Source organism: Polypterus senegalus, chromosome 9, assembly GCF_016835505.1.
Source record: "Polypterus senegalus isolate Bchr_013 chromosome 9, ASM1683550v1, whole genome shotgun sequence".
Lineage (NCBI taxonomy): Eukaryota > Metazoa > Chordata > Cladistia > Polypteriformes > Polypteridae > Polypterus > Polypterus senegalus.
In genome coordinates, this window is record NC_053162.1 from 34482613 (window position 1) to 34508219 (window position 25607).

Sequence of the window (25607 nt, forward strand, 5' to 3'; positions counted from 1 at the left end):
TCCTTGCTGTTAAATATTTGTACACAGTGAAACACAAATGTTAAAGGGTTTTGCAATAACAAGAGCATCATGCATTATTAATACCCTTCAGCATAAATCTGTTCAGAATAGTAATTGCCATTTCCCTGCGCCTCGTTACTTTGTGTTTTTTTTTTTTTTTTAAGTCCTGCGCCTGGTAGCCATGGACACCTACCGTAACAATTGTGGTGTACCTCTAATTAACATTCAAGTCATGCACAACACTTGCTGTTTTTAATTTTCATCTTATCATAAGCGGTTTAACACTGTTGCCAGTGTTTATTTGCACTTTTTTTTTCCCTGCCTGCAGACCTCTTCACTGCAGCCTCTTCCAGGCCAAATGCTACAATTATTCACCTATAGAAAGTGGTCATAACTGTCCAGGCCATCACTGAAAAAATTTGGGGGTTGGCTTGGGGCTAGGCTTGAGGAAATGATGTCCAGAATGCTACAGAATGGCAGCACTGATTTCAGTGATAGGCACCCCACCCCACCCCCACCCTCTAGTCACGTGGCCTGCAGCTTTATGATAATCAATGTTTGCTTTGTGTTGGTTTTCCCCAACCCCCCACACCCCATCCCAGTGAGCAAAACATTTAGACATGGCTGAGGGACTGTTTTAGAAGAGGCTTAATGACAGACTTAGGACTGAATAAGAAGCAAAGGGAGCTGGAATTTGGCATGGCCTCCAGCTCATAATGTAGATATCCAAAAAAGAAAATTCTGTAAACTGTAAAACTGAGTAACACCTATGTCCAAAACAACATATTTTTGTGAACATACAACACATACAAACATGTAAACAAAACCTTGCATATTTCAATCTCTAGAAAACGGCAAACAGGATACATAAGAGGTACAAATTGGTTTATTTTATTACCTTTTTTTTTTTTAATACAAATAATTGCTTCTTTTCTTTGCAACGTTTGTTCTTCAGAATTAGGAGCAGAGCTCTCTTGTGATGCTTCAAACTGCAATATTTCAGAATAAACTGATGACATAGGCAGGCAGACTTCATTACGCAAAAGGAAAAAAAAAAGTACAAATCACAATAATAAATAAAAATGTTTTTCTAGTAACCGCTTTTTTTTTTTTTTAAATGAAATGTATTTATTCTAAATCAAGTTAAAAAAAATAAAATAAAGGAAGTTTTTTTTGTTAAGCAAAATACAAAGAACTCATTGCTGCTATTGAAACTCATAAAAAAGTATAAAACAGCAGAAACACACAATGTGATGTATAAATGTTTACATTAAAGCCTCACATATGAAATCTTTACATCATGTGATATGAAAAGAAAAAGAAAAATATACAACTTACTGAAAAGTATCCTTTGCACACTGGGCGCTAGGCGCTGCAGATCCTGCACTGGTTCTAGTGTCTTTGTTTTAAAAAATACATTAAGCATGAAATCCGCAGTCTACAGTCAGTGATTAACACTTTCTTCCATAAAATATTTCATTTACATGAAAAAAATATATATAAACATTTTATGAGAGAGCATACAATTCTGAGGTACTAGACAGATGCTGGAAGGGCTCGACTTGTGCGACATATACGCATCAAATTTGTGTCATTCCAGAAAGTCTCACCAAAGACTTGAATCAGTCATTTCTTCCTCTCTGGTAACTACAATCAGTTACGTTCACAGTTTTGAGTCTGGAGTCCAGGTTAGACAATCACCATTGGCCCAGTTGCACAGTAGGATGGATATCTAACTGACTGGAAGTCTGCACACTTCAAGCCATTCAGAGAACAATGGCCAGCCAACGCTGCTGGAGTCTACACAAAATAGAACATACAAGTATACTTACAAAAATAAAAATAAATGAATTTCAAAGTTCAGTGCAAGACCACCTTCAAGTGTTCTGTTTGGCCATGTACAGTGGAGTGAGACTAATGGACGACATTGGTCAACCTCATCTCCAGAGTTTCAAGTCCACCAGAAAGCACTCTTCTTTCTGGAAGAGTCAAATATTCAACCATCCATCTTTTGTCCTGAGCTCCTAGTCCATCACTTTGGACAACCAATAGGTATTCCAGTTCTTCCAGGCACAGTTCATTTATCTTTTCAGGCTGTTGAGCAGTAAGGTTCTGAAAACCTTTTGAATAAAGCTTTGACGTTAAATTAAAAAAAAAAGAAAGCCTTAAAGTGACCATGTCCACTTCCCAGGTGCCATGCACCCAAACTGCTCATTAATAAATCCCAGACTCCCAAAGTGGGATTTTTACACTGCCTATTTTATAGACATGAAATATTCATATCAATGGATTTGTTTCTTCAATGTCCATCCCAGTAAATCCATTAAAACCAGGGGCGCAGCTCAGTAAAATGTTTATCTGCTTATTTTTTTATTTATTTATTTTTTTTTAAACACACTTTTTAAGTGCAACATAGAAAAATAACCTGGCTGATACTTTGACCTTTCTCCTGTGGCTCAGAAGATGCTGACCTGTGACAGTACTTGACTTTGGGCCTGGGCCTGTATCTGTGCACCATTCTGTGGACTGCCCAATGGCCCGTTGATCTGAGATGTGCCCGATGGTGGCTGTGCCGTTTCAGAGGACTGCTGTAAAGGTGATGGCTGTCGCTGCGGGGGTTGTGTCTGCTGGAGCTGCTGCATCTGCTGCTGGTGCATCTGCTGCATCTGCATGTGCTGCAGCTGTTGTTGCATTTGCTGCTGGTGCATGTGCTGCTGAAGCTGCTGCTGGAGGTGGTGCTGGAAGTGCTGCTGCTGCATGTGCTGCTGGATCTGCTGGTGGTGCATCTGCTGTTGCAGCTGAATGTGCTGCTGTTGCAAGTGCTGCAGCTGAGGTGGCTGCATGGAAGGACTCAGCTGTGATGTACCAGAAGGAGATGCCACCATTGGTGCCCCCATGGAACTCATCAGGGTTGTTGAAATGCTTGATGGCATGCTGGGAGGGCCCACACTGGTAGAGCTCACCATCTGGTTACCGGACAGTCTCATTTGGAGTGGTTTTGGTGCAATAGCTCTTGGGAGTGCCTGCTGGAGCACCTGTGCTGTAGCAGATACGGATGGGTGCTGTGACATTGGGGTGCTCAAGATGAGAGATGGGGATAAGTTGGTTGAAGCCAGGGTTTGTTGGACAGAACGTATGGTTTGTGCCTCGGCAGACTCTGCAGCAGCCTGGGAGATGAGATTTTAATTTCAGAAAGTGACACCAAAATTAAAAACAACACAATTTACTGTAGGAGGAGGTCACATTCAACCAGTCTCTTTATTACACTAACTGTATATTTAATTTCCTTTTTTTAAAATGTATTTTTCAGCATATTTCTGAAATTCCTACGAGTTATGAGTATAGTACACAGCCATACAGTGCTGGAATGACAGAAACACTCCATGGGGAAAGAAAATGCAGAGCAAACATCTCCAAACTAGATAACTCAGGAATATATAGAAGATAAAAGACTGGGCTTTACAAAACATCTGAAGCTTACCAGGCTGACCCACCCACATGCCAAGTATCTACAGTGAAACACTGAAAACAGAGCTCATCAGATGTGCCCCTCACAAGTTATATTAGCACTCTGAGACTACTCACCTTGGACACAAGACTGGCTCGGTAGGCTGCCAGGGCTTTCAGATACTCTTTCTTGGCTGCTTCGGTTTTACTTTTGTAGATCTGGGAGGGAAAAAAAAACCAAACAAAAAAAAAACAATATAGACGAATAACAGAGATTAAGTCTTTAGCATTGACAAGGTCATGTAGAAGTGCATCTGTTCCCTGAGCTGGGTGCTCAGAAAGGCAGCACTGCTCAGCTTTGGCTGGAATGGACTGGACTACTGTATGTTTGGTGTGCATGAAAGGGTTTTGCCTGAAGCAGACTAATCACATTTATTCATTCTTACACAGGGTGGAAGTGAGCTGGCATCAAACATGATGAAATACACAGTTTGTCAGGACATAGCTGTGTACAGTTGAAACTAAGCACAAAGTTTTCATGTTGCTGTCCATTTAAACAGACAAATATGACTTTAATACTTCTATCTCTCGTTTTAGAACTGTAAATGCAAGTAAGCATTTTAAAACATTCTTTCTAGGATCGAGTGTTAAACAAGGATGGATTGAAATTGAAAACATTTTACTTTTTTAGTCACTTAACATGATAAATGTATACTTCTGGCATCATTGCGTGCATTTACATACACACACAACTGGGATAAGGTAAGTAACCTTGTTTAAGGCAGAAACTTGGTTTCTTAAAGATCCCTATTTACATGCACAAGTAGTCTTCTAGAATTTTCATTTGGCAGAATGCTTCAGCATCATTAAACTGCACAAAATAGAGTTAAATAAGCATGACATCTGTGATTTTTTTTATTTTTATTTTTTTAAATATGTTTAGTCCTACATTTACTCTCAAGTAAATATCATACATTCCCTTTGTATATTCTCCTGCTGAGCCTCCAAAGATTTGCAACAGGAATACTGCCCGCTGCATCACCCAATCACACGGCTTCAATACATCTATAAAAATAAATAGCTGACACTTTATTAATATGTTTCTGTTACTGGACTACAAGCGGCACACTCTTCTGCTTGGCTGTGCAACTGAGTTTTGCAAATGACCCAGTAAGTGTGCTTCCTGCCTTACACCCAGTACTGTTGTGATAATAATTCAGGTATTTTTACTTCAATAAAATAATTATTGCATTAAGTTATGTGCTACTTTATATATATATATATATATATATATATATATATATATATATATATATATATATATATATATATATAAAAAAGCTACTTAATACACGTTACTTTTCTTACGTTACCCTACTTCTTTTAAGAATGGCGTCTCTGAGCTTAGCACCGAGCGTTTCGCTCATTGACACAAATTCAGTGATCACTGAAATATTGAGAAAGATTATTTCAAATAGAAAAGAAATAATGCAATCGCTCAAGCATTTGCCTCAGGAAATTTATCTTGTGGACACTTTAAACTGTGGCTGCATAAAGTGTGTGTGTGAATCTAAGCAGTTGAACAGAGTTCAACAGACATGAACTGACTATAAAATCCTTATATATTACCCGGTTAAGATTTCTATGGCCCAATAATTGGGTTACTCAAGGGAGAAATCTACAGTAGGTCTGTTAGACGGGTTTCTCAGAGCCCAATAACCTGATTTGTCTAACCAGATTAAGGGTTTACATGACATTTTAGAAACCAGGTGTTTGTGAATTATTAAAGTGTATGCAAGTGCACTGATTATATCTCTGAACATGTCAAATTAAGCAGTTTTGAAAATGTCATACTATTCTCTCAAGTATATGTCTTCTCAATCACTGAGCGTCACTAGTGGCATCAAGAGTTGGCTCCACTGTGTGGTCAAGGGCAGTCAGTAAGTGGGTTTTCGTAATGCCATCTGTTTACGTAATGCAAAGTATTTTTACACCATTAAAGAGCACTTGAGCTAGCGATTCTACTACAGTATATGTAGCAATTTGTTACATGATGTCTATTTCCTTAAGATCTCTTCTCACTCTGACCTCTGCCAACTTCATTATACTGTGCATAGTGGACATGACATTGTGGGTGCATTTGCTTCCTGACTTGTTTGTCGAAAACAAAGAGTCTAACACTCAAATATTTTCTGTGCTCCACTCAATTTGGGAAAAATTCCAAAAGCATTTCTGCCATCAATAAACGGCACTCTGCATACACAACACTCCACTCCTGGTCCTTCCCACTCACTGCACATCAAAGCACTTAACTGATTAGGTGTCACTTAGTTTTCCTTCTACAGTATAACAAAGTGAAAGAGATGCATTTATGGGGTCTTGTGTGTGCAAGCTTATTTACTGTATTTAAGACACATCTCCTGAATGTTTAAATGTTATAGCAAATTTTCTTTGTTTTCAATATAGATAAATTTAAAATAGTTTTTGGTAACCCATTTGGTTTACATGTTGGTACATAAGGCAGCACTGAGCTTAATTTTTGACAAAGCAGTGTAGAATATAAACCAAACAGCTGCTGGTTCAATGTTGTCTACTGACTGACCCCTCATTTAACTACCAGGCCCCCCAAATGCTGAAGAATGCAATTTTTAAAAGTTATAAATAAATATATCGAAATGTAAAATATGCCAAAACTATGAATGTTCTTTAGGCATAATAAAGGTTTGTGAATTGTATGGTTTTGTTAGCAAGAATAACAGGCATTTTATAAAATGATTCAACTTTGTTTAGTTTGTAAATAAAGACTAATTTTTTCATTTATTTCACAGAGAGAGCATCAGACGATGGTCCTTTTCAGGTTTTTAATTTTTTTTTTGTTCACAGTTATTCTGTTTTTAAACATGAATTTAATTTTCGACATTCATGACACTGATAGCATAAAACAATATTCATTCTGAGTTAATTTTAATACCATTTATTTGAATATCCCCAATAGACTTTGAATTTAAGTTGTAATTTACTGTGGACATGGTAAACAAGTGTTTCTCTACAACATTGTCTTGTTCTGCTGCACTTTTCTTTGAAACACTCTTTACTAAATAACCATCATCATCAGTGAGAAGTCCCTCAAACCACCATTAATATTACCTGCTTTTGTTCTTCTCCTAAGCCATCCCACATAGATGCAACAATCTTAGAAACTTCTCCAAAGGTTGCATTTGGATTTTGTCCTTTGATGGCTGCCTGTGTGTCTCTAAAGAAGAGTGCATAGGCAGAGACTGGTTTCTGTGGCTCATTTGGGTCTTTTTTTTTCTTCTTTTTGGGGGTCTTCGGTTTTTTCCCAGAATCAGGCGCAGGTCTTTTCTCACCAATCATCTATGAGAAAAAATAACAAATACACACTTGAGAAAATGAATTACTAAAATGGACAAATAGTGTTGTAAAATTTGGCAATGCTGTTATTTATTCTCTGCATTTGTATTCATGATCTATAATTTAAAAAAGATAAAGGCTGAGTAGATATTCACAAACAAATCACTTAAAAGGTACTAGTATTAATACAAATAGTATAAAGTAAATCCTCTCATCCATTTCAGCAAGCAAAAATGGCAATATGATTTGCTTGGATTGTTCACAGTGGACTTGAACAAAAGGGATGTTCAATGATTTATCCGAGTATCACGTATTTGTCTAACAAACCTGAACTTGTCATTGGAGATCTGGATATGTCTTGAGAGAGAGACTCAACTCTCAACTAGCAGACCATTTCAGGGAGCAAACCTGAGCCATTGAGATCAAAGATCTCACAAAGCCTATAGTAGAACACTTCACTTCCCTTTATCATAACTAAAATATTTCTCAACTTAAGCATCATATATTTCTTCAGGTCTTAATGACTGACTAATTTTTTTAATCTCTCCATTCATGTTCTCTAATGGCAGCTTTCAGTTACTTTCTCCTTATCCTTTTATCTGCCATGGCTTTGTTGTTCTTCTTCCTACATTTGGTACCTGTTTATTGCATTTTCAGTTGCACACCTGATGAAAACTATACAACCAAAATGTTGCCTCTTTTACCTTCTTTCCTTTTCAGCATGAAAATAACCTTTAACATTTTAATATATACACACACACAGTCATATGAAAAAATTTGAGAACCTCTCTTAATTCTTTGTGGATTTTTGTTTATCATTGGCCGAGCTTTCAAAGTAGCAACTTCCTTTTAATACCTTATGGAAACAGTAGTATTTCAGCAGTGACATTAAGTTTATTGGATTAACAGAAAATATGTAATATGCATCATAACAAAATTAGACAGGTGCATACATTTGGGCATCCAAACAGAGATATTACATCAATACTTAGTTAAGCCTCCTTGTGCAAATATACAGTAACAGCCTCCTATAGCCTTTGATGAGTGTCTGGATTCTGGATGGAGGTATTTTGACCATTCTTCCATACAAAATCTCTCCAGTTCAATTCAATTTGATGGCTGCTGAGCATGGACAGCCTGCTTCAAATCATCCCATAGATTTTCGATGATATTCAAGTCAGGGGATTGTGACGGCCATTCTAAAACATTGTACTTCTCCCTCTGCATGAATGCCATTGTAGATTTCGAACTGTGTTTTGGGTCATTGTCTTGTTGGAATAGCTAACCCCTGCGTAACTTCAACTTTGTGACAGATGCTTGAACATTATCCTGAAGAATCTGTTGACACTGGGTTGAATTCATCCAACCCTCGACTTTAACAAGGGCCCCAGTCCCTGAACTAGCCACACAGCCCCACAGCATGATGGAACCACCATCAAAACTTGACAGTAAGTAGCAGGAGTTTTTCTTGGACTTCAGTGTTCTTTTTCTGCCATGCAAAGCACTTTGTGTTATGACCAAATTTTTTTTCTCATCAGTCCAAAGCATTTTGTTCCAAAATGAATCTGGCTTGTCTAAATGAGCATTTGCATACAAGCAGCGACTGTTTGTGGCGCGAGTGCAGAAAGGGCTTCTTTCTCATCACCCTTCCATACAGATGTTCTTTGTACAAATTGCGCTGAATTGTAGAACGATGTACAGATACACCATCTGCAGCAAGATGTTCTTGCAGGTCTTTGGAGGTGATCTCTGGGTTGTCTGTATCCATTCTCACAATCCTGCGCATATTCCGCTCCTGTATTTTTCTTGCCCTGCCAGACCTAGGTTTAACAGCAACTGTGCCTGTGGCCTTTCATTTCCTGATTCCATTCCTTACAGTTGAAACCGACAGTTTAAACCACTAAGATAGCTTTTTGTAGCCTTCCCCTAAACCATGATAACAAACAATCTTTGTTTTCAGATCTTTTGAGAGTTGTTTTGAGGATCAAATGTTGTTACTCTTCAGAGGAGAGTTAAAAGGGAAGCACAACTTGCAACTGACCACCTTAAATACCTTTACTCACGATTGGACACACCTGTCTATGAAGTTAAAGGCTTAACGAGCTAATCCAACCAATTTGGTGTTGCAAGTAATCAGTTCTGAGCAGTTACATGCATTCAAATCAAGTTAAGCAACTCAAAATCGTACTCAGTAGTTTGTATGCCCCCAGGTGTACTTCTATACATACCTGACATCATTGGGGCATGCTTCTAATGGGCCGATGAATGCTTTCCCGGGGATCTCCTCCCAGATCTGAACCAGGGCATCACGGAGCTCCTAGACAGTCTGAAGTGCAACCTGGCGGCTTCAGATGGACTGAAACATAATGTCCCAGAGGTGTTCGATTGGATTTAGATCAGGTGAGCATGGGGGCCAGTCAATGGTATCAATTACAGTACTTCATCCTTCAGGAACTGCATGCATACTCTTGCCAAATGAGGCTGGGCATTGTCGTGCAACAAAAGGAACCCAGGACCCACTGCTCCAGCATAGGGTCTGACAATGTTACCAACGATTTCATCCCAAAACTTAATGCCAGTCAAGGTGCCGTTGTCTAGCCTTTAGAGGTCTCTGTGTCCCTCCATGGATATGACCCCCCAAACCATCACTGATGAAGATGAGGAGGAAAAAATATTAATGGCTTCCTCCTGATAAACCATTCCTGTTTTCGGGGTCATCTCATTGTTGCCCCTCTAGTGCACCTGTTGTTAATTTCATTAACACCAAAGCAGCTGAAACTGATTAACACCCTCCTCTGCTACTTCACTGACCAGATCAATATCCTAGAAGTTTCATTAACTTGATGCTATACTCTGATTATAAAGTGCTCCTTTAATTTTTTTTGCAGTATCATACATACATACATACACATACACACACATACAAACTCAAACAAATGTAATAGCAAGGTGTTAGTCAATTATTGTTATTAAAGAAGGCTTAGAATAACTGCCAACTAATGACAGTCCTTAAAGTAGTATTACAATTATTTTACTTAGTTCATTTATTGGGTTACATGGGGCTTTATATTTAAACTGCGATCAGGGAGAAGACGACAATGCAGAAGATGCATCAATGATATCAGTTCATCAGTCTAAAGTGGCATTAGTAATTAGTAGCAGTCTAATTCTTCACCAAGTGCATTTATAGGGAATTATCTGCTATATTTTTCAAAGCAGAATCTGTACTGTATAGTTCTTCCCAGTAAATCATAGGGCAATGGATTAAACAGTATGTCCAGATATACATATCCTGACATACCAAGGAAGCAGACATTTAAAAAGAGTGCTCTAAAGATATAAGTTTACAATAAACATATTAATTAAATTATAAAAACTTTATTAATCACAAGGGGCAATTTAGAACAGCCCTCGTTTTCTACTTCTAACTCTCAGTAATGCTTTTCTCCTTATGACTCTGAACCACATATCAATTTAAACCTCTGAAATGGAGAGCGGTCATTCTTACCCGGCTTGCTTCTTCCACGTCTTCCTCATTGATGGAACTGGATGGGGAAGGGGTAGCTGACTTGCTTGCAGGTGGTGATGGTGAAGTATGAGGTACATTAGGACCCCCAAGGTTTAATCCCAACTGTGTACTCAGCTGAGACTGGTTTATAGTTGTCAGTTGGTTTCGTGAGATCATTCCTACCGGTGCATTATTCATACTCACAACAGACCTCATGACCATGGCAGGATTGTGCGAGTAGTGGTGTAAGTGGGGCTGACCAATATTCTAAAAGAACAAACAAAAAATGCTTTTAATTTGATTAAAATGCTACATTGATTTTTAATTAAAGAAAGACATAATTCATGACATTTTAGGTTGCATGCATTACTCTATAGTTGAAACAGTAGTTTGTTTACAAGGTCAGTGCAGGGATGCAGACATTCTCCTGGTGTCCTGGAAACCACCATTGTTTATATTTTTTATGACTGCAATATACCTCAATCAAAAGTTAATTTCTAGCTCATTGTTTAATTTAACATTTTCCCACTCTCATCAATTTCACTCTGTTTAGTTCCTATTCAGTACAAATTCAGATCAACAACATTAATTTTAATATAGTGTTCTTCACAGCAGACAGCTTAAAGTTCTACTCAAATTCCACAGGAGGATCAGAATGTTACTAAGAGACAAATACTTAACCTCAAAAAAAGACAAGTTTTTGTCAGTTCTATCCATTATCAAACCGACTTAGTCCAGTTTAGATTCCCGGGGAGAGTTTGGGGCGGGGCGGGGGGTGGTATGAGGGAGGTGGAAGCACTGGGTGAAAGGCAGGAAGTGGGGCTTTGACATTCGCATAATACGCTGCCAGTACTTAGGTGGAAGACCAACCAGGAAAAGCTTGGATTGCTATACAGGAACAGGTATTGGCAAGGCCAGCAGGGGACGCTTGGTCTGAATGTGGATCCCAATGCCCCAGTGCAGTGTAGGGACACTGTGCTGCAAAAATGGCGGTGTCCCTCGGATGAGAAGTCCCCACACATCCTTTGTAGGGGGTATTTCGATGTCCTGGCTAAATTGCCAACCATGACCTAGCCATTCTGCCCCCCCAATCATCCCCTTTCTCCAAATGGCTCTCTCTCACTTCTTCACCACCTAACAGCTAATGTGAGGTGAGCGGACTGGCACAAATTGGTGGCCGTCGCCTCATCCAGGTGAATGCTACACAATAATGGTGGTTTGAAGTGGCTCCCCATACACTATGTACAGTACTTTGAGTAGTGAGAAAAATGCTATACAAGTGTAAAGATTAATTTACATAATAAGGCAACACAGGTGTGGCTTTCAAAAGAAAATTAGAACAAACAGCATTTTGATCTTACAGCATAGAAAACAAAGATAATGATCATCACATTTATTGAGGTCGTAGTGAAAGCATTAGGGAATAAGCCAATTGGATAACCATCATTCCACAACTATAGAACAGTTAACAGCTGGAAAGGAAGTTATATAGTTGAAAAAGATGGTAAAAATATAGTTATCACTAAGTGATTTCAAAATAAAGAAAACTCAGTAGAATATTTGCCTTCTGTTTAGTCATAGGTTTAATAATATTGTGGTGTGCAGTATGGAAGTATAGTGCAGTGGGTTCAAATTCTTTATCATTATCTATGTGGAGGTATTCACATTTCTCACCTTGTGCATGTGGGATTTTCCCTCCAGGTATTCAGAGAGTTGTGCAAGTGGACTGGCAATTCTAAATGATCGCAGTGCAAGTGTGGATGTGTAAATGTGAATACCCTGTGATGAACAAGTATCTCTTAAGGGGATGGTCCTGGCTTTGCGCCTGATGCTGTTGAGAAAGGCTGTGGCCTCCTGGCACCCTGAATTACATTAAATGGATCTGCAATCGTGTTACTAGGGTGGTGGGGGAAGGAACGTTGTGATTGTGTACCATGGGACACCGATTGCAGTTTACCACCATATCACAATGGCTTCAAAGACAAAAAAAGCAAGACCGATCTGTGAAGCACTAAGTGAATCATATTATTTAGACTGTTTATTTGGTTTGCTCCTAGGGCTTTATTTACAGATCAGTTTGTTGGTACATCTAAATGCCAAATAGCACTACTTCTCATTGGCATTTGACCCTCAGAATTAAGTGTGACTGGAACATCATTTTTTTTCCCAGTAATAAGCAGTAACATTCAATTTCTTATTACTGGAATGTCTACATATTTTACTTCTTTTCTTTGTGCAATCTTTGCTCTTGGACACTCTCAGAGAAAAGGCCAGTACTAAGCACAACTTATCTGGTGAGAAGTTTATAGCACTAACCACTCCCTGGATAACTTCTCTGCGCCCATTCAAGTTTCTATCAGGACAGCCTACCTGCTTACTGGGCAATTTGAAAAAGCCTGTTAGAAATTCTGCACTACTTTTGAATGGCTCAACTATAGTAATCCCTCCTCGATCGTGGGGGTTGCGTTCCAGAACCCCCCGCAAAAGGTGAAAATCCGGAAAGTAAAAACCATATGTTCATATGGTTAATTTTATATATTTTAAGCCTTTATAAACTCTCCCACACTATTATAAACATATACTGCACAGTTATACAGCATAAACCCTTTGTATTCTCTTAGATATTAGGAAAGATTCCTTGAAATTATGTATGTAAACACACTGTTTATATACAGTAAAACCTAAATATTATTTTAAAGATATCGAGCGTCTCCGACATCACATACCGTAGATCCCGTTATATAAGCCGAGAATTTCGTCCTAGATTTTTGGCTTGGAGTTTGGGGGTCGGTTTATACAACGAGTATCGTTTCAGATTCAAGATTTTAATCGCAATGCTGGTTTTGCCGATGAATACGGAAGTAAATAATGACGAAATCACAGAGCCGTCTTTCAGATGAAGTAACTTTGCATGCCGGTACTTTAAATTAAATAAAGAATTTATTCAAAAAAGTGTTTTAGTTGTTGATTTTATTAATAAAATTTATAATAAATTATCGGAAAGTTTAAAATAAAAAATTTTGTTTTGATTTACGATCAACATCTTGCGTTACGACCCGGATGCAGTCACGTGTATCCGCTTGCACGATTGTAAACAAACAACCGAGAGCATTAGTAGCGTCAGTCGGAGCCCAGATACATGTGTTTGTGGATGTAATTTCCGTCATTGCAGTGATTTGCATATATATATATATATATATATATATATATATATATATATATATATATATATATATATATATATATATATATATATATATATATATATATATATATATATATATATATATATATATATATATATATATACATTAAAACCATGTAAGCAAGACACATAATTGCTAAGGAAGGAAGAGAAGGTAAAGCGATCACAATCGAAACGAAGATGGAAATTGTGTGGAAATATGAGAGTGCTGTTCGTGTGACCGATCTCGCTAATATGTACAGCATGTCGAAATCCACCATCTCGACAATTTTACAAAGAAAAGATTTGCATAAGGAGGCTCCTTCTAAACAATAACCACCTTCCGTTTCATTCTCCTCGTTCTCCCTTCCTGCAGCCCAAAGATGTCAAATTAAATGGTGAGTACAGTATGAAATTGTTGTTTCTAGAATAGAATGCCTTTTATTGTCACTATACACATCTACAATGAGATTAAAAGCAGCTCCTTCAGTGCAGAAAAAAAGTTCTGCATAGGGCTTGTATGGTTGGTTTTTTAGCCTTAGCATAACGCCGGATCTGCGGCCCCGCTTCTGCTTTCTTTCCCTCCTCCATCTGTGTCGTCTCCTAGACCCGACAACAATCCACGGAGAGCACGCTGGTCTCGCTATGTTGTCTGGGATGTTATATGTGTGATGAAAAACACTCGAAACAGATGTCTGGCTCTGGACACCGACGTCTATAAGGTTCCGACGAGTGTAGCGGATGTTCACCGAACCGATCGTGCACAAACAAGGAAAAAAAAAAAGTACAAAGAAGTGCACTGAAAAGAGGAGCCCTGAGCTGCTGTGACCATGCGCGCCACCATGCTCCTAGCTTAATGGTACTTGTTATAACTTTTTGGTTAGCACATTAGAAACATTATTGGTGTTTTGGTAAATTATGCACATTGTACAACCCTTTTTTATTATGAAAAGGTTAAGTAAGTGTTGCAGTGTGAGGTTCGGAACGCATTATGGGTTAGCCTTCGCGAACGAATTGAGTTCGTAAGTCAAGGGTCCACTGTATTGCGTATTTAAGTTAATCAAATTTATAACGAGTCTCCGGAAATCCACCCGCCGATGTACCATATTTGCGTATATAGTTTCAACACAAAGGTTTCATTTTACCAAACTTCTCCGCAATCACTTCCTGGTTTCCATCAAAAATGCTGGCAGTCTCAAATTCTCACCGATAAACATGATAAATATACCTGAAGAGACACTTTTAAGGAAATTTAGAAAATTTTGCTTGGAGAAGGGAGTCGGCTTAAATACCAGTCATCGGCAAATACATGCAATTTAGTAGGTAGAGAAGGGGGTCGGTTAATATACCGAGTCGGCTTGTATTCCGGGATCTACAGTATGTTACAGCCATTACGACAGACAGGCCACCAGCAAAAAATACGTACAATGCAAGAAAAATTTTATACAGTAAAATGTGCGTACGGTGACACTAAACGTATGTACAAGTAATAAGTTCTGTACGTAGAAAATGAATTATGGTTACTCACCAACAATGACACGACGGCTTGTCCGATGATGAGTTTAATTATACTGCACAACAAAGGAGAGCATTACAGCTCTTCTAAAAGAGCTTTTTCAGGCGACTGTGTAGCACTGCCGTTGTTCTTCTTCTGGCAGTCTTCAATCCAAATCCCTAAAGCAGATTCCATCCAGACTACCGCCTTATTACATCCACTTACAACTCGTTTTGCACCCTGGTTAAAAGGACACTGAGGCCGTAGATCTTTTATTCTTTTCCTCCTTTTTAAATAAAAAGGATTGTGGACTCATTGATGCCATAATTGCATTCTCCAGTGGTGTAGCTGTTCCCTTCCTTCAGCATATCCAAAACTTTCACCTTTTCGGCAATCGTTAACATCTTCCATTGGCGCTTAGGCACGGCCCCTGAAGCAGTAAAAGGAGCAGATCGTTTTGGAGCCATAACGAAGGGCTTGACTATGCACCAAGAATCACAAAACAGCACAAAAGTTAACTCTTTACACAGCGAAGCACGTTGATGCTGAATGAGCAAGACGAGACTTCCTGGTTAACGCAGCGGAATCGAATTTGGCGCTCAGTCGCTGAGCCAATCAGCACACAGGAACTTAACCGCGTGCTCTGTCTGGGTAGCTTCTCAGCCATCCATCAATAGCGTACCAAGTATGAAATCAACTGGGCAAACCAACTGAGGAAGCATGTACCAGAAGTAAAAAGACCCATTGTCCGCAGAAACCCGCGAAGCAGCGGAAAATCCGCGTTATATATTTAGATATGCTTACATATAAAATCCGCGATAGAGTGAAGCCACAAAGTCGAAGCGTGATACAGCGAGGGATTACTGTATACAGTTGGTGCAAAGGCAGAAAATTACCATGGCTTGACAATGGCTTGAGGTTGTTGTCATTTGTCAAAATATTTCTTGAGCTTCAATAAAAGGTACATTTCTCCCTTGGGACAATAAGTGCAATCAATCAATCATCCATCCATCCATCCATCTATCCTAATCAATATAAAGACAGAAATATACACATACTATAGATAGAGGGTTCCAGATAATGGCCACAACAATGTTCAAAAGGTAGTATGGAGCAATGTTTTCTGAATAAATACTACTGTGGATCCACTAATACTGGTATTGATTAAGGGAATTTACTTTTAGGTGCAGATATTTCAAACAGGATTCTGAGTGCACTATCAATAGCACAAAACATTTTCATGGTCATGGCATCTAGTACACTGTAGGTCTCTGGTAGCAATACAAATTATGGCTAGTAATGGAAAGAATGCTGAAGAACAAAGGGTAAGCCGTGCCATTCTGTTTTCATTTTTTTATTTTGCATGGCTTGAAACAGATTCTTCTTAAGTTTTCCACTATCACCAAATACATGACTCCAGCCAAGTTCACATTAAAAAATGATGGCAACATAATAGGAAAAGGAGCTCAGAAGACAAACAGACTTCTGCAATAGACTGGAACGGAAGTCAAAGGCAAAATATGATTTGTCACACATGCATCCTTAGTGTGTCTTCGGGGTTTTTAAAATACAAAAAATACAGTTCCAAAGCAGTAGCAGGTGCAACTGTTAACTCCTTCTCTCATTTTCTCCATTGACTGGAAGAAATCTGATGTTACTAACTTCCCGGAAACAGAAGTCCTGCCTTTTCTAATCGCTCCACTATTTAAGAATACCTCAGACCAGAAAGTGGTGTTCACTTGTGAACCAACATCAGGGTATTGAAGCTCAGGGGGGTACTGCAAATCTTTTTCTGTCCCAGCAGGTTTTTATTACTAGTTGATTAATTAATAGACAGACATATATCTATAAAGACACGGAAACTGCTGTAGTGCCAAGGACTTCTTAGATGAGCCAAGTGTCCAAACAAAAAGAAAACCCACAATGTGAATTGCTTTTGAATCTTGAATAAGTCACTATCTAGCTCATTTTTCTTGTGTCCAGATGTGTTGCTCAAGGTAATCTTGTTTCCTTTCACATCCCAAAGCTATGTTAAAGTGAATCAGATAATTGAATATATCGGTGGAAATTAGTGGTAAATACATTGAAGGTGAAAAGGGGTGTGGGGCAAGAGAAACAGGAGAAGAAAAAAATATCAATTCATTTATTTGAAGCAGAGATCCAGATGACTTTTAAAAAAGAGATATGAGGGCAATGTAGCTATATGTTAAACATTTCAATGTGTAAAATGTATTTATGTCCTTATAAGTAACAGCTCTAAATTGGACTTATGGGGTTGGGTGAGCAACTGAACTGCAGACCATATAAGATTTGGTTCCTACCCTCACACCAGATACCTCCAAGAGTAAAGTGGAGTTCAAAGTGACCTTATAATGGAAAAAATAGGATAAGAAAGTGGACAGACTGATTGTTATTTAGGCTTGTTAACCAAAAACAAAGGTGTGGTTTGAATTTTCTGTTGTCAAGGTTCTCTGGAAGAGCCGAATAGCAGAAATCTTCAACCTAGGTATGGACAAACAGTCCAAACTGTGTGTGTTGTAAAACTGTACAGGACAGTGGGATGATGATTTATAATGGTATAAATTAAATTCCACCTACCCTTCACTTCTATTAAGAACACTTATCCAGATCTCTAGAGCTTGCCTCCCCATCTCAAAAAATCAGTAGCACACAGCCAGTAGGTGCTCACTAAAAAAGGAGCCCCCAGTAAAGGAAGCAACAATCTGGTCTGGAAGATATCGGAGTTGTGAAGAAAGGTGGGGTAGTGGGCTTAGTTATTAATGCCAACTGCGTGAAAGATATAACAGGCTGAAAAGAATGTTAACAAGTTCAATTTCTATTCAATCGGCAACAGTGCTCTCTGGAATGTTTCATTGCAGGAAAGGAATAAAATAATCTATATGGTAATTATGGAGGATGAATCCTGCAAGTAACTTCCACCAACACGAAAGGTCACTCCTATTAGAGATAGTTTATCAGGCCTTGGCACATACTCTCGTACTGTCATTTTAAAAAGCAACACTATTTTATTTTTCCATTTACAGCTACCTGCAGAATTAAGCACTTAAGCTAAATAATAAAAAAAGTATAATAAAAAATGAAATTCTGAATGCTGGCAAAGGCTATAATAGCATGAAGATAAATTGCTTTCCATCTCTGCCTTGCCTTTTTCATATACTCACCCCCTCCCCTCCCCCACCCCCTAGGGCTGCAGATTTCTGCTTTTTTTCCTTCTCTCCTGGTGCACTGTGGGTATTTAAAACTTGTTCAACATGATTTCATTTCATTTCAGGCACTGCCTGAGAAAACTAAATTACAGAATCAATCACAGAGAAGGTCAGAGTGAGACTTCATTACAAGTATTGCATGCTTGCATGAATATCTTTCATTTCTGACTGACCCAATATGTCACAATAGCTGTCTACAAAAAGAAAAAGAAAAAAAAAATCTCTCTCTGAAATTGATGTACTACTGATGTCAGGGCAACTCGGCAAGGAGTCGGACTGCAGAGAGGAACAATGCTATGCCGGTTACGGTTTCAGGCGCACCACCTCTTGTGGCCAGAGATAATTTCAAAATGATTATCCAGACAGACAGCAAATCTAACTACAGAAAACATGTTTTTCTTTTTTCACTGCTCAATACATTGTGACTGGTTAAACTTCCAAAATAAAAATGTTCCATTTGGAATTATATTCTTGTTGAAAGTAGCCAGTGTAAAGTTAACATATGGGTAGCATCCTGGCAAATGTTGAACTCTCTCTCTTCAGGATATACTATGCATTTAAACTATAGCAAATGACACCAAAATGTTCCAGAAAACCACTTAAACAGCAAACCTAAATGACATACTGTATGTAATGTCAAATGAAGAGGTTCTTATTTGTGCTTAGTCCACACTCCTTTGTTGTTACCAGGGACATACAGTAAGTACCTCTAGACACAAACTGTCCTACTGAAGATGAGCAGTCCAATGCAGAACTACCAGAAACCTTTTTCATGAAATATGGCTTTATTAACTAGAGACACCATATTTTTTGAACAGCAGGAGAGAATCAAAACACACAAGTGGCAGCAGACAGACTCCAAGAAAGTGGTTTAAAAAAATATTCAGATGCTGCCAGGCAGAAGTGTTACATAGCCATTATATCTACTTAAGCAAATTAATTATTGAAAGTTTTTTGTTTGTTTATTGTAGATAAGAGTTTCATAACCAGATATTTTCAGTCTCAAGATGCAGGTAAAGCCTATGTCACATTGGACAACTTTTCCAGCCATTTTCAGTCATAGCCTTTATTTACATAATCTTCGCAAGTCAGAGGTGCACTCCTGTGAAGCTAGTCACCTAATGTGGCATACCCACTTCAACCAGTGTGCAACTCACTCTGATAAAATCAAAGAGGTTTGATTTTGTCTTTAGTTGTATGGTTGGGGTCCATGTGCATGAGAACAGACTACCCACCTAAGAGTATATTGAATAGACTGCAGCAATGAGGAATAAGGAACAGGAGTCTCCACAGAAACAAAAGAGAAGCTCATTTGTCTGATGTCTCGTGTATTACTTACTAAAAAAGAATGGGGGGTTGGGCAGGGGAGGGGAAAAAAAGAAAAAAAAAGAAAAGAAAAGGTCAGAGGTCATGGATGAAGCTTCAGACGGCATGTTACTGGCGGTCACAAAAAGGGATGAGCATGCCTGTTCAGTTCCATCCCCCATACGGCAAGTGGTTGCAGTCCTTTTGTGGTAGCCCAGTTGGGAGTTGGATTCTGGAAGTGTAACCCTGTCACGTTCCCTGGGTGCTGACTTTCTATATGGCCCAGAAATGCTTCTGGGAAGGCACAGTGTGGCAAGGACCCCACAGCGGAAACACTCAGCAGGAGGACATAACGAGGAAGAATTTGTTTTGTATTGTGCTTTGTTCATTGATCTTACACAGATGATTGCTAAAAGGTATCTTGGGTGAATAAATATCCTTTATTTTACCCCAGGATTGTGTTGAGTTTCATTGTGTCTGAGGTTTGGGGCCCAGCGGTGCTCCCCTACTAGTTACAATGTACAAGTTGGTTATTTTGTTGAAATTCATACCAGTTACACATTTATTAATTTCTTGCCCCAAAGTCACATGTGCATTATATACACGTTGAAAATGTCCTGCTGTGCATTAATACACACACACACACTCAATCACACATTCATGCATATATTGGTTTTAAAGGCAGCAAACATAAGTAAAGCTTTTGTTTAGTTAATTCAGTTAAAACATATGTATGCTTACTGGAGAGAAGACATGCCATATTCAGTGGAAAATCTTACTTCAGTTGGGGAGCTGCATGTTCAAATGGACACACAAGATATTTTTGGAACAATATTCAGTTGCGACTGCTCTAGCAACACACACAATTCATCAACTGGTGAAACTGGCATATTACTGGTTCTGTAAGAAATGCATCAAAACACAAGAAACCCTTCTACACAACAGGTTGCCACCAACACTACAGATCATATGGAGAGAAACCCTTGTAAGTCAATATGATCATTACGACAACAAATGGGATGTGGTCTATTTTTATGAATATGTTATTACGTATGGAACATTCTATTATTTTTTATTATTATTATAAAACAAAAGAACTTTTCAAGTATAACATTTCCTATTCTATTGTAACTCGCCACATTACTTCAAACACAGGTAATAGAATAGTTTAAAAATATTTGATATTTCTTGCCCTTTGTACAATTTCAGAGCCTTTCCTCTGTATCCTCCATCTTTTAAACCTCTATTGACTGGCGCACCCTGTCAAGCATGTTCCTGAAAGTCTGCTTCTCATTTCCAGGCATCTTGCTTACTTCCTGTCTGCTTTATTTTTCCTGTCTTTGACGGTGACTCTTGGTATGCCTCCTACACCTTTACTCCTCCTCATGTCTTACACTCACACTCCCTTTCTTGATTTTATCACTAAAGCCAAACTGACCAATCAGATTGCTCTGAGGAACAGAACAAACATACAGAATACAGTCCTTAGCGTTCTGTTACATAGCAGATAAAACTCTTAATGACATTGAAACAAAAAACTGGGCTACTTTTTCATGCTCCACCTTGTAGATATTTTTACATCTGCAATTTTATGTTTTATAAATGTATATCTATCTAGATTACATTACCATTTTAAGTGTCTCAGCAGCTTGTAAAAATAACATATATCCAATCCTTGCAAATCTACCTACTGCCCTTGTTTGCATGAAGCATCTCTGTTGAAATAATATAGCAAACCTTCCAGTAGCATGCAGACTAAAGTCTTTCTTTACATGAAATATATATCACTGAGAAATTTGTTGAGAGGTGCAAACATGTATAATTAAACAAATAAAAAGTTTAATTAGCTAACCAACATCCTACCCTCTACCTTCCACATCTGAGACTCTATATATTGCCACTTTCTCAAAAGCTGTGCTTACCTTACAGCAGCTATAAATCAGTCGGCCACAGCAAAGCAATTCAATTTTTATATAAAACACAACTCCCTTCAATAAGCTTAGAGAGCTGAACACATTTACAAATATGGAGGAAATAAAACATGAAATAACAGTTCAGTAAAACACAAAGTACCATGCAGTATGTACATATAAAACACACACTTTACAATATGCATCTCCATCCAACCAACCATTCTTTAGAATAATGCTTATTTCAATGCATTATACCATAATGAGTAGAAGCATAATCTACAGTAGTATTATTTGTCACATATATACACACACACACACAAACAATATATAATTATTCAAATTTTTTCAATTAGGGTAATTAGGCTTCTAATAAGTGATGGATAAGTATAGGGAAATATATATTTAGTTGAGGCTATTTGACAATTGAGGAGCGGAAAAAAAATGTAATTTGTATACACACCAGAGAAAATAGACCTCTGGAGTCCATGATCATTGTGGAAAAGCAAAGTCAAAGTAATTATATTAAGTGATAAGACAAATCAACAATAATTTTCTGATGCCCACCCCTTTACTTTAGAAAAACTCAGAATGAGAATCATTTAGCTAAAGCAAAATGTCACTTCTTCCTTTTTGAAAATTACTTCATTAGCTTAACTTGTAACAAATTATTCAATATTAGCCGACACCCGCAGTAGCATACGGCGGTGTAAGAATAGGAATGGAAAACAGTGAGAAAGGAATTCAGAAATCAAGAAGAAAGAAATACTTCTTGAAAGATGTAGTTGTGAATAGGTGTTTGGTAGTCCGAAGGAGGAATAGGAATCGAGAAAAGCAGCGTGGGGGTGTATGGGAGGTCGCAGGCAGCGTGGGGAAGGGTTTGGAAGAGGACGAATAAGAATCAAGAAATGCCGTGTCAGCTGCGTGTGGGCGGGACCGATTTTGAATATATGAATATATACATATATATACACACACACACACACAAAAGATTGAGTTTTTGCATGTCACCAACACAGAATTCTGCACAATTTAAATCCTACAGTAACAAAACCTGATAAACAATCTTGTATGTTTAGCGTTTTCTGTTTTATCTTATCACACTTATAGTGTATACTTTCCATCCCTTAAAGTCTGTGCCTCTTTCATTTAATCTTTATACATGTCAAATTCACTCAAAGTCAACTTTTACACCATCTCCAACTTAAATCCAAGGTTATGTAATAAGACATTACATTGTATGTGGTCTGGACATTATCCCTTTGCTTCTCTTGCTTATTTCTGTTTGTTTAAAGCATGGTTCATATGACAGATCCCTGAAGATGAAGCTGTTTCAGCATTTACTGTAATGCAGAAACCAAGAAGCAGCACAAAATATTAATATAGGGTGGAAACCTTGATTATCAATAATAAAAACATGAAAAGGTGCTGAATAATCAAAATGGACCATGAACAGAAACGTGTGTTGTTTAATAAACAGTTTCAATTTACAGTACTGCACAGAAAATAACAAGTGGAAACTGGCAGCTCACCAAGTTTAGCCAACATTTGACTATGGTACAATTGCTCTTTGTTTTTAACTATTTAATATATATTTATTTTATTGTGCCGCATCCGCTTTGCCTCACTTAAATACAATATTATGTTATGCAGCACTAAAAACAAGCAATTGGAAATACCGCTAATTTAAAACATTTCACACCAGGATTAAATCATAGTATATACTCAAATGTTGACAGTGGTCTGAAGAGGACATTTTACCTTGTCTGTATAGCTAACGCTTCTGCTTTATGAATACTGTAACCAGATACTATTCTTTGAAACATGGCTTAGTAATCTGTAATTAATAACTTTATGCCATTAATTAAAATAAATGGCATATTACAATTTTTGTTCTTAATCATACTCACTTTTGAACTCTAACTGGAGATACTGATGTTGGTATTGTGGTTTCACAGGCTTCACAGCTCATCACTCACTGTCTGCTCATGTACAAGTGCAGAGCAATCGGTGGCTTCCTTTAGATAGAGCTGTCATCATTCAACGAACCAAAGCAAATTTGGCATTAACTAGGTCTTGGCTATTCTACTGGTCTCTGTCTCTTAAAATGAAGTTAATTAATTATTTTTATGAATATCCTAGCTTCACTCTCTTGAAAAACATACTGCACAACTAAATGCTTTCAAAATTATCTTTATAATACATAGCCATTTGCAAATGAAGCTAATTTTTGAATTTTTTTTTTTTTAAACATCATTTTTCTACTGCCATTGTAATTTTCGAACAAGTACTTACATATCGGTCCAACTCCTTGAAATGGCCTTTAATCTGATGACTTAATCTATTAATACATAACATTCACAAACCTGCCTAATCCAGTTCAGGGCTATGGGAGTATTGTATATAAGGGAGGAACCAACCAAGGCCAGAACAACATTCATTCACAGGGTCCATTCCAACACCGGGAAATTTAGTGAAAGGTTCAGGTTCAAAATAATAAAATAAATTACACCATTGATTGCCCTTCATCTCTCCCATTTTTTTTTTTTAAGGGACTTAAGATTTGATTTCTGTTGGTAAATAGCTGAACACAGATCCTTGAATCCACTCTTCTAGTTAGAATCCTTGGTAGCACCTCCATGCCAAGAATTTTTTCATTTCACTTAGTGTGTGTGTAAACCATTGTTACCTATCTTTAGCTCAGTGAAGAGGAAAAACAATTAAATCAAGTAAAGCAAACTATTACTGAAACTATTTAAAAGAAAATTATTCTACTCTTCAGGGATTTCTATTTGACTTTAAAAATAAATATTTTTAACATTAATTAGTCCTTAAAAGTACAAATAAGCATATTATCACTAAGGATGCACCTGATGTTACACCTTCAGCATATTCTGCCAAAATCATCAACAGTTGCCTACATTGTAATGGTTTTGGAATTCTGAAACAGGGTCTGGGTGACTTGTTAGAGATTAAATTTAGGTAGACTACAACCTCACTTGTGTGTTTCCTATTTCTACCTGCCCTTACTAAATAATATACACACACATTGAGAAAATTATTAGGAGCACCCATACACCTGTTAATCCATGCAAATATCTAATCAACCAATTATGTGGCAGCAGCCTCAGTTAATGTTCATATCCAGAATGGGGAAAAACAGGATCTTAGTGATTTCAACCACAACTTGATTGCTGGTTTGCGTATTTCTGCAACTGCTTATCACACAACATTTTCATGTACAATAGTGTCTAGAGTTTACTCGGAATGGTGAGAAAAACAAAATTATCCAGTGATCAGCAGTTCTTCGGCTACAAAAGCATAAGATCACATCAAATTACTCTCTTGTCAGCCAAGAACACAAAGATGAGGCTGTAGTGGGCACAAGCACACCTAAACTTAACAGCTGAAGACTGGAAAAACGTAGCCCGGACTGATGAATCTTAGTTTCTGCTGAGGCAAACAGATGGTAAGGTCAGAATTTCATGCCAACAGCATAAATACATTCACCCAGCTCACCTTGTGTCAACAGTTTAAGCTGGTGGTAGTGGTGTAACGCTATGGAGAATGTTTTCTTAGCACACTTTGGGCCAATTAATGTTAATCAATAATCATCTGAGTGCCACTGACTATTTGAGTATTATTGCTCACCAGGCTCATTCATTCATGGTCACAATTTACTCATCTTTCAATGGGTACTTCTAGCATTAAAATTCACTATGTCATTAAATTAAAAGTTGTCTCAAGCTACTTTCATTAACTTGACAATAAGTTCAGTGTTTTTCAGTTGCTTTCCCAGTTATCAGATCCAAATCAAATGGAACACCTTTGGGATGTGGTAGAAGGGATTAGAATCACAGCATGAATGTGCAGCTTACAAATATGCAGAGATTTAAATGGTACAGTCACATCAAAATGAATCTCAAAGAAATGCTTTCAACTTCCTGTGGAATCCATGTCACGAACTGAGGATATTTTGAAAGCAAAAAGAGGCCCTTCTCAGTATTACTGTAGTGTTGCTAATAATTTGCACAGGGAGCGCATTTGTAATTAAATATTGATCTACCTGTACTTATTCCCATTAAAAGCCTAACAAAAAATCTACACATTTATTGTATTGCTTTCCTCTGCATATATTGTGTATATTTAATGTTCAGGG

General features: G+C 37.8%; 1 protein-coding gene across 4 annotated transcripts in view; it reads right to left on the reverse strand.

Moving 5' to 3' along the window:
- Positions 1–864: 864 nt before the first annotated feature.
- tox3 (TOX high mobility group box family member 3) overlaps positions 865–25607 on the reverse strand; it is a 107075-nt gene continuing 82332 nt past the window's right edge. For 3 of the 4 annotated variants that reach the window (XM_039762891.1, XM_039762890.1, XM_039762889.1), the window contains 4 exons: positions 10328–10594; positions 6595–6822; positions 3586–3666; positions 865–3167 (listed from right to left, as the gene is read on the reverse strand). In XM_039762891.1, coding sequence (XP_039618825.1) covers positions 2457–3167; positions 3586–3666; positions 6595–6822; positions 10328–10594 — 1287 coding nt within the window. In that variant the 3' untranslated portion in view covers positions 865–2456. The remainder of the gene's footprint in view (positions 3168–3585; positions 3667–6594; positions 6823–10327; positions 10595–25607) is intronic. The other variant, XM_039762888.1, reaches the window with a different exon arrangement.